This window comes from Embiotoca jacksoni, unplaced genomic scaffold, assembly GCF_022577435.1.
Source record: "Embiotoca jacksoni isolate LCO1_2020_lvr unplaced genomic scaffold, fEmbJac1.0.p SCAF_11, whole genome shotgun sequence".
NCBI lineage: Eukaryota > Metazoa > Chordata > Actinopteri > Embiotocidae > Embiotoca > Embiotoca jacksoni.
Genome location: NW_027185241.1, coordinates 13,749,064 through 13,762,094, shown reverse-complemented (window position 1 = coordinate 13,762,094; position 13,031 = coordinate 13,749,064). Strand labels below are relative to the sequence as shown.

Here is a 13,031-nt window from a genome sequence, read left to right as displayed (position 1 = left end):
ATTGGGCTGGTGATCAAGGCATGACAGATACTTGACAAACCCAGAGCCTGCATTCATAAAGCGTCTTAGAGTAGGACTAGTGGTTTGGAACCTATTTGCTCATCCCTGGCTGTTATTATTTGATGTCTGACTTGATATCTTGGTCCCCCCCCCCTCCTCCCCTTTGGTGGTTTTTGCAGCTGACATTGGTTTGCTCTCACAAGTAACAATTTGGCTGATTTTAATTTAGTGTGATGTAGCTGCCACAAATAAAGCAATACACAGAAAAAGCAAAGTCAAGTCGAGTAAAATGGCTGGTTGTTCCAGGATCTACTCATAATCTTATACTTTATTCATAAAGGCTACACGTAGACCTTTCATTAAGTAGCTCTAGTAATGTATCCACAAAGGTCAAAGATACCAAAAGCATATCAATTTGATCAAATTTACATTGACGTATAGGTGCCTGTGTGTAAGTCCTGACAACAATAGGACCTACCTTTACTTTTACTACACTGGCCTTACCTGGCATTCCTCTGAAATTAATAATTTATCAAAGCACAAGGGGGATGAAGTCCTGCAGCATTTTTTTTTGGAGCTTGTTAGACATTGCAGAGTAAAGAGAGAGGAAACAGAGGAGAGAAAAGCCTGACTGCATCCTGCACCACACTGGTCTGGCATACCGATGTACTATCACAATATCCTGACATAAAGGGAATTAAAGTAAAGTATGTAGTTAATTTGAGTAAAATGCCTTTTGATGCTCACTCCAATTTTTTGTTTGGATGTGTCCAAAATGGCAAGTCAGCATCAATATGAATAGGTTAGGATCTCTGTGCCAAGCGAGAGCAGTCAGTCACTTCAGTGGACTGGAAGATATTTCAAGCTCTCGTCATTTTCTGTCTTGCCAGCTCACTTTCTCATGTGTTTCACTACACAGAGCTCTGCCAAGTCCAACTTGCTCCTATCGGCTCAAACTCACACCGTTGTTGAAATCATTCCACATACTTTAATTTGAGTGACTAAATTAACCTGCCAAATCCAGATGGGCAAAGCATGTCAGGACTTCCCGTATAACACAATAAGGCCATCAGTCATACCGGTGTTTGAGATGTCCTTAACTATTTAGATATTGGACAGCACAGGTTCTTATACATCTTAGGAAATTATGTTGTGAAATGTGTTGTACACTGCAAGGACAGTGAGTACTCTTTGTCAGGTATAGATAACTAAGTGAAACCACGACTGTTTATAAAAACAACTGATTCATATGAGACTAAATAAATCTAGTAAAGAGGTTTTACTTCTTAAAATTGTATCCGTTACACACATCCTTAACATGTTAAAATTACTTCTTAAAACCTGCTTTGAGCATCACATCAACATAGTTAGGACAATTTTTGAGTTAGTAATTTGTTGTTTGACATTTCTGTGGATTACCTCATTATGATAGTCAAGAATTCATTACATTTTCTTGTGTTGGCTATTTTATGTCCTTGGGCCACCTCTAGCATAAAATTAATTGCTCTCATTGGGACTTGTGAAGTTGAACATAATTGAGTTGGCCTGCTATTCACTTCCAAGAGACGGCTACAGTAAGCTTGTAAAGGGGCTATTTCCTGTCGGCAACTTGCTGATAGGGCAGGAAAAAAAGAATTCTCCTGTGCTCCCCATTTTGTTTTTGTTTGCTGCAAATCCATTCTGTTGATTGTCATTTTATGCTTTTAAAATAACACTGAAATTTCCTTGCATGGCTGTGCGACACACCCCTCAAATACCCCTGGTTTCAGAGATATTTCCCCAAGCTCTATCTTTTTGAAAGCCTATGAGAAAGGTTATGCTGTAGCTTTGATCAAGGATAGAGCCACAATTGAGTTGACTGCTGTGTTGGGTAAACCATCTGCCACATTGAGGTTCAGTCTAACCCATTAAATGTTGTCATACTGCTCCTGCCTTCACATTCTCATTGATTTTCACGTCTTTCAGAAACTCTAATGAATAAACACATTCTGCACTATCCTCCTCTTTACAAAACATCTTTAGTGTGATGTCGAATATTATAGTATGTACCACCTGGTGTCATATTTTTGTCATTCCATACATGCAGTGCGCTGAGTCCAACGATAAACATGCGGTGGTTTGCACAAGGAATTACTAGGACACATCTCGCCAGTGTTTACAAGATTTAACAAATGACAGTGCCAGTTCTTTATCATGTCGGCCTGCTCGCCAGTGCAAATGATAACTCAGGCTTCTGTTTGGGTCTTAAGACAGTGCATTATATCAGTAGTTTCTCAATGGCTTAAGGATGGTTGTTAATATGATAATTCAGTTTAATACGGATTGCCTTAAGATAAAATGCAGATTATATTTCTAAGATGCATTTAACTAAAATAGTACTACACTAAATGTTGTTTGTTTTCTTTAAATCCTTACATTAAAATATTATCATTTATTTTTATTTACTTCATTAATCTGCCTATGATGATAATCACTGCGTAATTGAGGGTGTACACATATTCAAGCCAGTGTGTTAATAATCATACTTTGGCTAGCTTGTATTTGTGTATTTTCTGCTCTCAGGGAAGCCTCCTCTCTGTGTCAGGGTTCTTTATAAGCCCTTAATAAAATGTAGCAGTATTGAGGTGTCTGAAGCATTCATGTTTTAATCCTTTGCACCTAAAGTTTCAGGCAAAGACATTTAAGCCACAGCAGTATTTAATGGATAGACTTGTGTTTGTTGCCTGGCAACATTAGTTTATTAAAGATGTTGTAAAGTAGAAATGAAAATGATTTTTAAGTTCATCACACCACAGAAGTATGGGTTGTTAACTACCTGTCCAAATTTGAATGAAAAAAAACAGCGACAAGTTTGTTAAATTAGGCTTTGAAATGGTGAGAAAATCATCAGTCTTCTCTGCTCTGAGACTGAGGGGGCGTGTCCTGAAGGAGCTGAAGCTCCGCCCACTCGCTGGAAGGTGTTCAGTGATCTGTAGGACAGTCTTGTGGCTGCAGTTCTTTTCCACACTAAGCGGTCCGTCCCAACCTCTCGGTGACTTTATGCATGATGTCCCACTGGCACTCTGTCTCTCTGGTGGACGGAGCAGCCTGCTTTATGAAAACACAATAGAATCAGAATTTATTTGTCCAATGAGTGAAACATACAGATGCATATAAATCCAGCTTGTCCCCCTGAGCTGTAACACAGGAGTAGAACTGGACACCAGAGACAGCAGACAGTGAGTCTCCAACTACTTCTAACACACCTGCATTACAATAGTGGAGATAATAAGAGCGGAGGAGTTGATTTAGTTCTGTAACGACTGCAACATGCACAACGCTGCATCACATCACATGTCTATTCATTACATCACGTCAATTCAAACTTTGAACCTGCTCAGGTCGAGCCGACAGTCTTTCTCTTCCACCGATGTCCCTCCTCCTCCTCCTCCTCCTCCTCCTCCTCCTGCTCTCTGTAACCTCCTCCACATGTAGTCGGGCTCATTTATCCGGACCGGTACCGGTACATGTAACCGAGAAGGTCGGTGATTGTAACGTTACACCGGAGTACAAAAACAACAACCCTCAATAATGTGAGGACTAGATCTCCTCTGGTCCATGTTCACCATCACCCCGACATGTAAAATACAGAGTTACATGTATTATAGTTCCTTATCGGAGCTAGATGGAGACGCATAAAACAATCCGTGGTTATCGGAGCATTTTCCTCTGAACTCTGCTACGAGCTCAATAGAAGCTATTTAGCACGTTAGCTCCCATTTCACCAAAATAAAGTTACTCTACACTGAATAAAATCACATTACCGGTTTGCACCGCGGACTAAATGTAGCAGAGTTACTGTGGAAACGTTATCTAGTATAATTATAACAAGCACACAGAACTTAAGCTGAGTGGTGGACTGCCGGCAGTGGTAGACGAGACTGCCGATGGTAGCGGCGGAGACTGCCGGTGGTCCGGCAGCGCGGTCCGGTCCAGCGGCGGTGGACGGTGCCGGTGCGAGCGGAAGATGAACGGCCGGGAGGGCGGTGCTCGGTTCAGCTCTGCGCTGCAGGAGAAGCGATGCGTCCGTGAACTCCGTCCGTCTCCGGTCCAAGTTGAAACTATCCACCGTGAAATGGTCCCTGCAGAGGCGGCTGTTGGTGTTAATCCTAAAGTCTCCTTTAGCGAGACTCTTCACGAAACCAATCCACCTCTTTTTCCTTCATCAGTAGGACATTTAAACAGCGATGCAGCGCTGCTCTGGAGGTTCTTACTTCCAGGAAAGATGAACTTGCGGGTGGAGGGAGACGTCCTGTAGCAGCTAGCTGATGTACAACAACAATCTGACTAACAGGAGTAGAACTGAAGTCCAGTGGGAAGACATCTTATGCAAATGAGCTCCAGGCTTTTATAGCGTTTCACCGTGTGAGAGGAGGAGCCATGCAGAAGGTTATATAAACCGGCTGTGATCTGACGTAGATAGGTTGTTGTGACGTAGATAGGTTAGGTTTTAGCCCCGCCTAAAAAAAACCTGAGCTGAAGACGGGTTAGAAACTGTTTGACGGTCTAACTCCACATTTCAGTGCGACACAGTTTAAAAGCTTTGCACATGCTTCCAGCAACTCATTTCACACGTATATTATTTAATTTTAGATTTTTTTTATATAACTAAAATTAAGACTGAAACTGGCTACCACCTGCTGCTATGCACTGTGCCCTTTGGTGACATCAGTGTTGACAGTGTGAGGCAAAAAAATTGCTTATAGGGGCCGTAGCTCAGAATTCCCTTTTTTGTTTGGTATTTCTGCCTTTGTGGACTGTAAAGCAAATGAATATGCATTTGTGTTGTTCCCCTTTACTTAGAAGTGTCCATTTATGAAGAAATTCTGCTTGGACATAGCTCTGTATCTTTGGTCTTCAGGATTGACTTGTGTACAGTAGAGAGCAGATGAGCTCGCATTTTAGTTTCTACCTTTTCTACCAATTACGGTACACTTAATAAGAGAACACTATGATTAAATAAATACAAAATATGTGACTACTTTGAGAAATACAAAAGCAGCTCATCAGGAAATCCGTCGTCCAATTCTGGAAGGAAAAACATGTATTATGTTTCTAGCAAACTATCAAATAAAGATAGTGAAGAAATTGTGCTATTTCACAACAGATTGCAGTGTTAATTTATTTTCTGAATAGATTGAGCTGAGATTTGTTTCCTCCCTCAAGAATACCCTACAGGGTTTCTATAAATATTGACTCTGCTGTGTACAAATCTTGTTATGCTTTTGTTGAATTATCTACATATTTAATTTTGTTCTTGTTGATAGACTTTAACAATGGATTTTCTTGACCTCAGTGCCTGCAAAGAGCTTTGGCTGTTTAATGGGATTTGGAAAGTATTGTTTTTTTCTGATAAGATTACTGATTTTGACTTAGAAAATAAAATCTGCCTTTCATCTTTGAGCCAAAAGCTTTTGTAGTTTGAGCCAGTTGCAACTTCTGCAGTCACTTGCCGACGGGAATATTCCTACTGCTTTGTCTTAAAGTTCTTCCCTTCTGCCTGTTTTTTTTGTTGTTGATATATGTCTGATTCTTTCCAGTGACCTTTTTATCTGGAACAGTTGTTCGCATTAACCTTTCATATGCATCATGTTTCTTCACTAGTAGCCCAGAAGAGAAATGTCTGTTTCCAACAGAAAAGGAAAAGAAAGAAACAAGCCTGTCATTATTTCAGACATGCCAGCCTACAGGAAATGAAGGGAATGTTCTCAGCTGATACACATGAACTCACACACACACAAACCGCATACCAATTTTACATACAAAGTTAACTGTCTCATACACTGACTATTATTATTTGACAGATTGAAATCAGGGTGGGCCTGGTGACAGCAGCAGACTCACCAGCTCAGCCCTTTGGTACGATATCAGTCTGGCTGAAATGTAATTGTTTCAGGACTACTTTTTTTAAATTTTTTTTTAATGTAATTTCTACTGTCTCCCGCTCATCTTGCCTTTTCTGTAATTCTGCCCTCCATTCCCCCTCCTATAGCTCTCCCTCTTGTGTTCATCTCCATCTGTCATGTCTTTCCTTGTCCACCCCTCTGACACCTGTCTTCCTGTAACACCGCCTCACTCATATTCTGTTTCTGTCCTGCCAGTCCAATGTCCAGCCCACGAAGTGCGGTTTGACTCGACAGGGGTCATCTTAAGTCCAGGCTACCCTGAAAACTACCCCAATCTCCAGATGTGCTCCTGGTTGATCAACGTGGAGAAGGGTTACAACATCACTCTGCACTTTGAGCTCTTCCAGACAGAAAAAGAGTTTGACATCTTGGAAATATTTGATGGTGGGTAATACTGGGTTCTTTGGTAAAATATTTGTCATCAAGATAAAAAACAAAACAAGTTCATGTAATTATGAGACATCAGTCACGAATATATCTATGTGCTTAATGCTTGTTCTTGATGAGGCTCATTTTCTGTGAAACTGTGTGTCTGCGTTTGTCTTTGTGTTCAGGTCCCAACATCTACAGTCAGAGCCTTTCATCCCTGAGCGGTGACATTGAAACACCCTTCAGCCTGACCACCACGGGGCACCAGCTCCTGCTGCGCTGGTCCTCCGACCACGGCACCAACCGTCGCGGCTTCCACATCAGATATGTGGGTGAGTATCAAAGTATGTATCCAGCTTATAATCATATTCTCTTTTATATTAATGCTCTTTGAATTTATTTCATCTCTAAACTGCAGACAAGCGATTCAAGTCATGGGTCTATGATTTAGACAGTTGGTGGAGTCATCTCAGTTGAACATGTTATATCACTACACAGAGGCACATGTTAATTAAACCTTCTTACTTGCATATATTGTATCTTACTGTGGATATCATCTGATGCCATGATTTTTATCACAGTGTGCTGCGATTGTTTTGGGGGTTTTATTGAGTTTTTAATATTAATTTAGAAAAATGTGATTTCCACAGATAGGGGCTCACAAAAAAGAATGTTTTCGCTTGGGAAAAACCACAAGCCAGAGAAGAAATTCACTCGAAGGCTTCTTCGCTGATTTGCACTCCTTAATTTCAAAATGTTTAAATTCTTAATTGGCTCTTTAATAAAGCAAGTCTTGCTAAGCAAGAGCAGCATAGGGATCTTCTTCCATTTGAAATGCATCAATAATAATGAAAAAAAAGCACAAAAGGCATTCATTTTTTATGTTGTCTCTCCATTATATTTAATACACGAGAGTGTTCCTGTGAAAGCAAGTCGGTGTGATGAATTTTGTAAAGAAAACTCCTCCTTGACTTGATTGACTTGAACAGGAACTGACTTCAACTCCAGTGTGTGTCTTTTCGTCTTAAATCCCGGCTATCTCCCAGTCATGCCGACATGAGTGGTTGGCAGCTTTTTGTGATGCACACACACCCTCCCTTGGATTTTTGTCCCATTGGCCATTCTGTGGTCTCATTCTGGAAATAAAATTCACCTTTTTTTTGTGTTCGATGGGCTGTAAGATAAGGGAAAATAAGTCTACGAAACAAATAACTGCAGGATGCCCCTGTATTGCATGTGTTGAAGCAAATTGAATATGTGCATGCCTATAGGCCAGAGAGGGACGGTGATAATGTGATTTTGAAGACTTCCTTTGCTGTGTGGCACACAGCCTGAGTGCTAAATAGATGCGACAGTCCTCTGGCATTTTTCCTCATTATTGTTTTGCATTTAAAATGGGGCCTTACTGTAACAGAACATTTTCACCTAAGTCTTTCTCAAGAGGTGCTTTGTTAATGCCTCTCGTCCTTTTCTCTGTTTCATTTATCTTTCTCTCTCTTTAATACGTTTTTTTTCTCCCTCTATCCTTGTTTTGATTCTCACCTTCTCTTCCTCTCTCGTCTTGGCTGTCATCTCCCCTACTCTCCCCTGTGTTATTTTATTCCTCCATTTACTGTAGCGATGTACTGCAGTACCCCAGACTCCCCACAACATGGCTTTGTAGTAAGCCAGACTGGGGGTCATCTCAACAGCATGGTGCGCTGGGCCTGCGACAGGGGGTACAAGCTGATTGGAAAGGGCACAGCTGTGTGCAAGAAGACCACCTACGGCTACTACGCCTGGGACGCGCCTGTCCCTGCGTGTCAAGGTGAGCTCATCGGCTCTGGCAGCCTTTTATTTCCGACTTCAGCCCGCTTCTTTCTCTGTCCTTCCGGTCACTGCCTCTACACCCCAAGTCTCAGCAGACAGACAGACAGACAGGCAGGCGCTTGACGCACCCGAGGGTCTCAGTCCAAACCCTATCCCTGTGCTGTGTGCAGCGCAACTGGATCCAGCCTGATTGAGAGCCAATAGCCTATCAGGTGGAAAGGAAACAAAAATCAATTCTCCCTTCTTCTGTCAATTTCTACTTCTTCAAATTACTTTGGCTAACTTGACATTAGCATGCAGTATCTGCAGCGGTCGGGTCTCACTCCACTAATTGGGTTTTTTGATGCGCACATGTGAAATGTGTGCATTTACGTGTGCATGATTGCATCCCTTAGCGCAGACACACACAAACACACACACTCAGGCAGCAGGAAACATCAACAGATGGTGAGCTCAATTACATTTTATCATGATGCAGTGAAATCAAAATATGTATGTCATGTACCTCAGATGATTTAAAAAGGCTTCACACCTGTGATTGATTCCATCAGTTTGGTAATTGCACACAGCTTTTCCAAAGCACATAAAGTCAACCCTGGCTGCAGAGACACTAATATATTCACACAGATGCTGTCCATCTGTTATCTGTTTGATGGCAAGGATTACATTACAGGATGTTCAGCCTTTAATTCCTTCCCATGCGTGATAAGTTGTGAATCTACAGTATATGAATCCATCAGTATTGTTCATGAATCTGTGTAAAAGCTTAAAATAATTGTCAGGCCCTCTGACCTTGTAAGCTTCAATGATTTTAAAGAATTCCCACTTCAAATATAAAAAACTTTCCATCTGCAGTGAAGAAAAGTTTTAGTGCTTTTAATTAGAAAGTGTTAAAATGTCACTTAGCAGTACTCGCAAATTACTGTCGATTGATGCTCCCATGGGTCGGTGAGGTGGCACTGTAATGGCTCCATGCCATGCAGGCTGCTTTCTACCTTTGATGTCTGAGTATGCAGTCACTGTTGCTTCCCCATATTAAGAGGTGAAGTATGTTTGCATAACTGTTTCTATTTAGTGTGGCCCAGCAGATGTTGGTTTTCCTGCTCTGTTCGGTCCCTCTGACTGAACTGGCGCTGATGATAAACACCTTGAAACCTATAAGCTCAAGCTCTGTTTGATCTGAGCTCTGCAGCCACAGTAATCTAGATACACTCTGTGTAGTTGGACACAGTGGTGTGTGGCAGCAGTGTGTGTGAGTGCGTCCAACTTTTCAATTTTGTGAAGAGATTGGTTGTCACTTTAACGATCTTATTATATGTGATTACTATGTTTTCAAATAACCTACTGACTAACAATGAAAATAAGAAGTATAAAATATCGACCTAACTTTTATACGTTTTTTTACATGACTGAATTGCAAATTCTTAAGTCAGACAGGTAACTTTCTTTTCTTGGAAACATTCTTATACAATTTATGGTCGTCTTTAATTTTCAAAGCCTCTCTGCAGCGTGTTAGACTACTTCTATTCTGAGTCGGTTTGATACATTTTTTGTCGAGGGCTCAATTTTTAATACCATTTCTTTGATTTCTCAACCAAGTGAAATTTTAAGAAGAGCAATTTTCTGTCAGAGGCCTATAATAGACACAGCATAAGCAAATTACTTAGTTGCTGTTGTGACACAAACATTCCTGCTTCATTATTGTAAACGCTTTAAGTGGGTGTAAAAACTTGAGTTTTTCTAAAATGTTGACTGGCAGTAGGCGTACTGTTTTGCTCGGAAATGTAGCACTTTTGCATCATTATCTGAATTCTACAGGAATTCAGTGCCGTTGTGTGGTGAATACTTCCTGTTGGGGTTTTTAGTGAGATTGTAACCATTTGAGAGAAAAGTAACAAACTAGCAGTTAACTTTTTGTCTAAATTGTCTTCGCGTACCACAAAGGGTTAGCAATGTCACTCCTAGTGGGAGTGCATTCACATGTATTTAGCACTTCCTCAGAAAAATGTGACCGTTAAGTTAATATGTGATTACCTACCGTCCCTCCAATATGCATCTTGTGCTGCACATTAACATTTGTGTTGACAATGGTCCCCTTGCTGCCTGCAGCTGTGTCATGCGGTGTGCCCAGTGCGCCAGTGAACGGAGGTGTGCTTGCTGCTGATTACTCCGTCGGCACACGGGTGACCTACTTCTGCAACAGCGGCTACCGGCTCTCCTCCAAAGAGCTGACAACCACAGTCTGCCAGCCAGACGGCACCTGGAGCAACCACAACAAGATACCCCGATGCATCGGTGAGTAGAGGATGCCGGGGGAGGATGGAAGAGGACGTAGAGAAGAAAAGTAGTGGCTTAGAAAGACGGGCCAACCACAAGAACCCATAACATGTTTCAGTCGTGAAAAGTCCAGAGGAGACAATAGTAAAGATTTTTCTTTTCATGAAAACATTCTAAAGTTTTCTAAGATTTATGATGGCTTTAATCTTGATAACCTCCATGTGGTGTGTTCAGTCCACTCTGAGGTGGCTTGATAAGTGAGAACCCATAGCACAACTGAGCTGTGAGAAGGGAGCAGCAGAAAGATGATAGAAAAAAAAGTCTCCGAGAAGACAGGGTTTTAAACATTTTTAAATTGGAGTCAGCACAAGTAAGAGTTTGAAAAATCCTCTGGAGAACTTAGAGGAAATCAAACAGTTTTCACAAAAGCATACCGGTAATGGAAGGTGTCGTAAAATGTGGACTGCATTCCCACTGGGCTGCGAGTTTCAGCTATATCACAAAAACACTAACTTTGCTGGATAGTAATAAGATGGAAGGATGAAAGTGAGGATGATTAAGAGGAAAACTGCAGCTGGCACTGAGGCAAGTGTTTTACATGCCAGTGCATCTCCTCTTAGTTTGAAAGTCAGTATAAAAGTGATTGACAATGCTGTTTTCAATTGGGACTGATGTTTACTCCCTGCTGCATATGTGTCTCACGGCTAAAAGGGAAACGCAGTTTGTTTTGAAACTAATTTGGTTTCAGGGAGAGCCAGTTTATGAATAGCTTTGTTGTGGAAGAACATTTGTACAACTGCAACACATGGATTAGTTTAGTCTAACAGTTTTCTTCGCTGTCTGTATATCCTCTACATAATGGGGTGTTACATATGTTTACGGATTTTGACTTTGCAATGGATAAAGAAAATTAAACTGAAGTCAGGCCATATAAATCCCATTGAATCTTTGTTTGTTTTTGTTCTTTTTCGTAGTGATGATGTGTCCCAGTCTTAGCTCCTTCACTCTGGACCATGGGAAATGGAGGATAGTCAATGGTTCACACTATGAGTATGGAACGAAAATAATCTTCACCTGCAACCCTGGATACTATCGTGTTGGCCCCGCCCACATCCAGTGCCTGGCCAACGGAGCGTGGAGCTGGAGAAATGAGAGACCTCGGTGTAGAAGTGAGTGACTGTGGCTGCAGCAACACCTAAAAACAACACTTTTTGATCACACAAGTACCTAAATGCAAACAAGTCCACATTGCAAAAAATGTTTGGGGCATAAAACGGAACAAAAAGAATAAGTATTACCAGAAATTAACTCATTTATCTATGGTTCATTGTTGCATCTAAAAAAAACATCTGCGCACATATACGCATGTAGCATGTAGCCCCATTCCTCAAACACACCCTATATGTGTTTCATTAGTTTCACTGAATAGATAGAATAGAAACCATTTAACATTGTTATCCAGCCAAATTGAAACATCTGTGTCCCGCCTTGCCTCAGGTATACCAGATTCAAAGACTGTAACATTACAAGGCTTGAAAAATGAATACCTTATTCACAGCTCACTTAATCAGCATCTCAATGGTTCACTTCACATATTCCCGTCTCAGCCTGGGTTAGATAATGTTTATTGTAAGAAGTGGAAAAAAAAAAGCTTTTCTCTGCTTTTTGAAAAAGCAAAAGAGCTGAAAATCCTGAGTAATGGCAAAGCAGTTGCAAGCCAGCATGTTGAAAGATGTTGGGACAAAGGCAAACACCATCATTATCCTCCCAATGAAATAGTGCAGGTCAATCCTTTAACGCATTAGGGTTGGTAAGATGGGTGTAAATGACAGTGCTCTCCCATTGATGCTGAAGATGTAAGCTAACTCTTTCTTTCTCTCTTGCTCCATCTTCTGATCGCTCTTCCATCTCCTTCCTCTTCTTCTTACTGTCCTCTCCATCTTATTGTAGTCATTTCCTGTGGTGATCTCCCCACTCCTCCTAATGGGAAGAAAATTGGGACGCAAACTACTTTTGGAGCATCTGGCATTTTCAGCTGTAACCTTGGCTATGTTTTAACTGGATCTACTGTGAGAGAGTGTCTGCTGTCGGGCCTTTGGAGCGGGATGGAGACTCAGTGCCTGGGTAAGCAGGGTCTAAACGTTCTCTTCAACTTTTTGAAGGACAGCCTTGACCTGGGTCAAAAACCGCTGGCAGTCTGTTCAGACAGAGTATGAGCCCTTTTAGTCGGGCCGCTGTGTCAAAAATAGAACCAGATGGGGAAGCAGAGGGTGGCTATAATTGCCTCTGTTGACAAATGTGAATGGCCAATGACTGTAGAACATTTAACAGTATTTTTGAATTCATACTGGTACTTAATGATGCCACTGCAACACACAACACGCAAATGTTTTAGCACTTTTGGCAAATACCTCCAGTGGATTGAAAAGGGATTGTGTACAATTCAAGTCAATTCAATTTTATTTATATAGGGCCAAATCACAACAGAGGTTATTTCATGGCACTTAACACACTAAAGTCCTTACAGCGTAACTTTACAACATTATACAGAGAAACTCAACAATTCAACAATTCCCACATAAGCTAGGAGGGAAAAACCTCCAACAGAGGGAAGGGAAAAACTCCCTCTTA

General features: G+C 41.2%; 1 protein-coding gene across 3 annotated transcripts in view; it reads left to right on the top strand.

Annotated features, from left to right (window-relative positions):
• LOC138194477 (CUB and sushi domain-containing protein 3-like) overlaps positions 1-13,031 on the top strand; it is a 229,342-nt gene that overhangs the window by 161,110 nt on the left and 55,201 nt on the right. For 2 of the 3 annotated variants that reach the window (XM_069143245.1, XM_069143244.1), the window contains exons 47-52: positions 6,141-6,329; positions 6,500-6,658; positions 7,933-8,121; positions 10,233-10,418; positions 11,375-11,569; positions 12,351-12,524. In XM_069143245.1, the coding sequence (XP_068999346.1) occupies positions 6,141-6,329; positions 6,500-6,658; positions 7,933-8,121; positions 10,233-10,418; positions 11,375-11,569; positions 12,351-12,524 (1,092 nt within the window). The remainder of the gene's footprint in view (positions 1-6,140; positions 6,330-6,499; positions 6,659-7,932; positions 8,122-10,232; positions 10,419-11,374; positions 11,570-12,350; positions 12,525-13,031) is intronic. The other variant, XM_069143246.1, reaches the window with a different exon arrangement.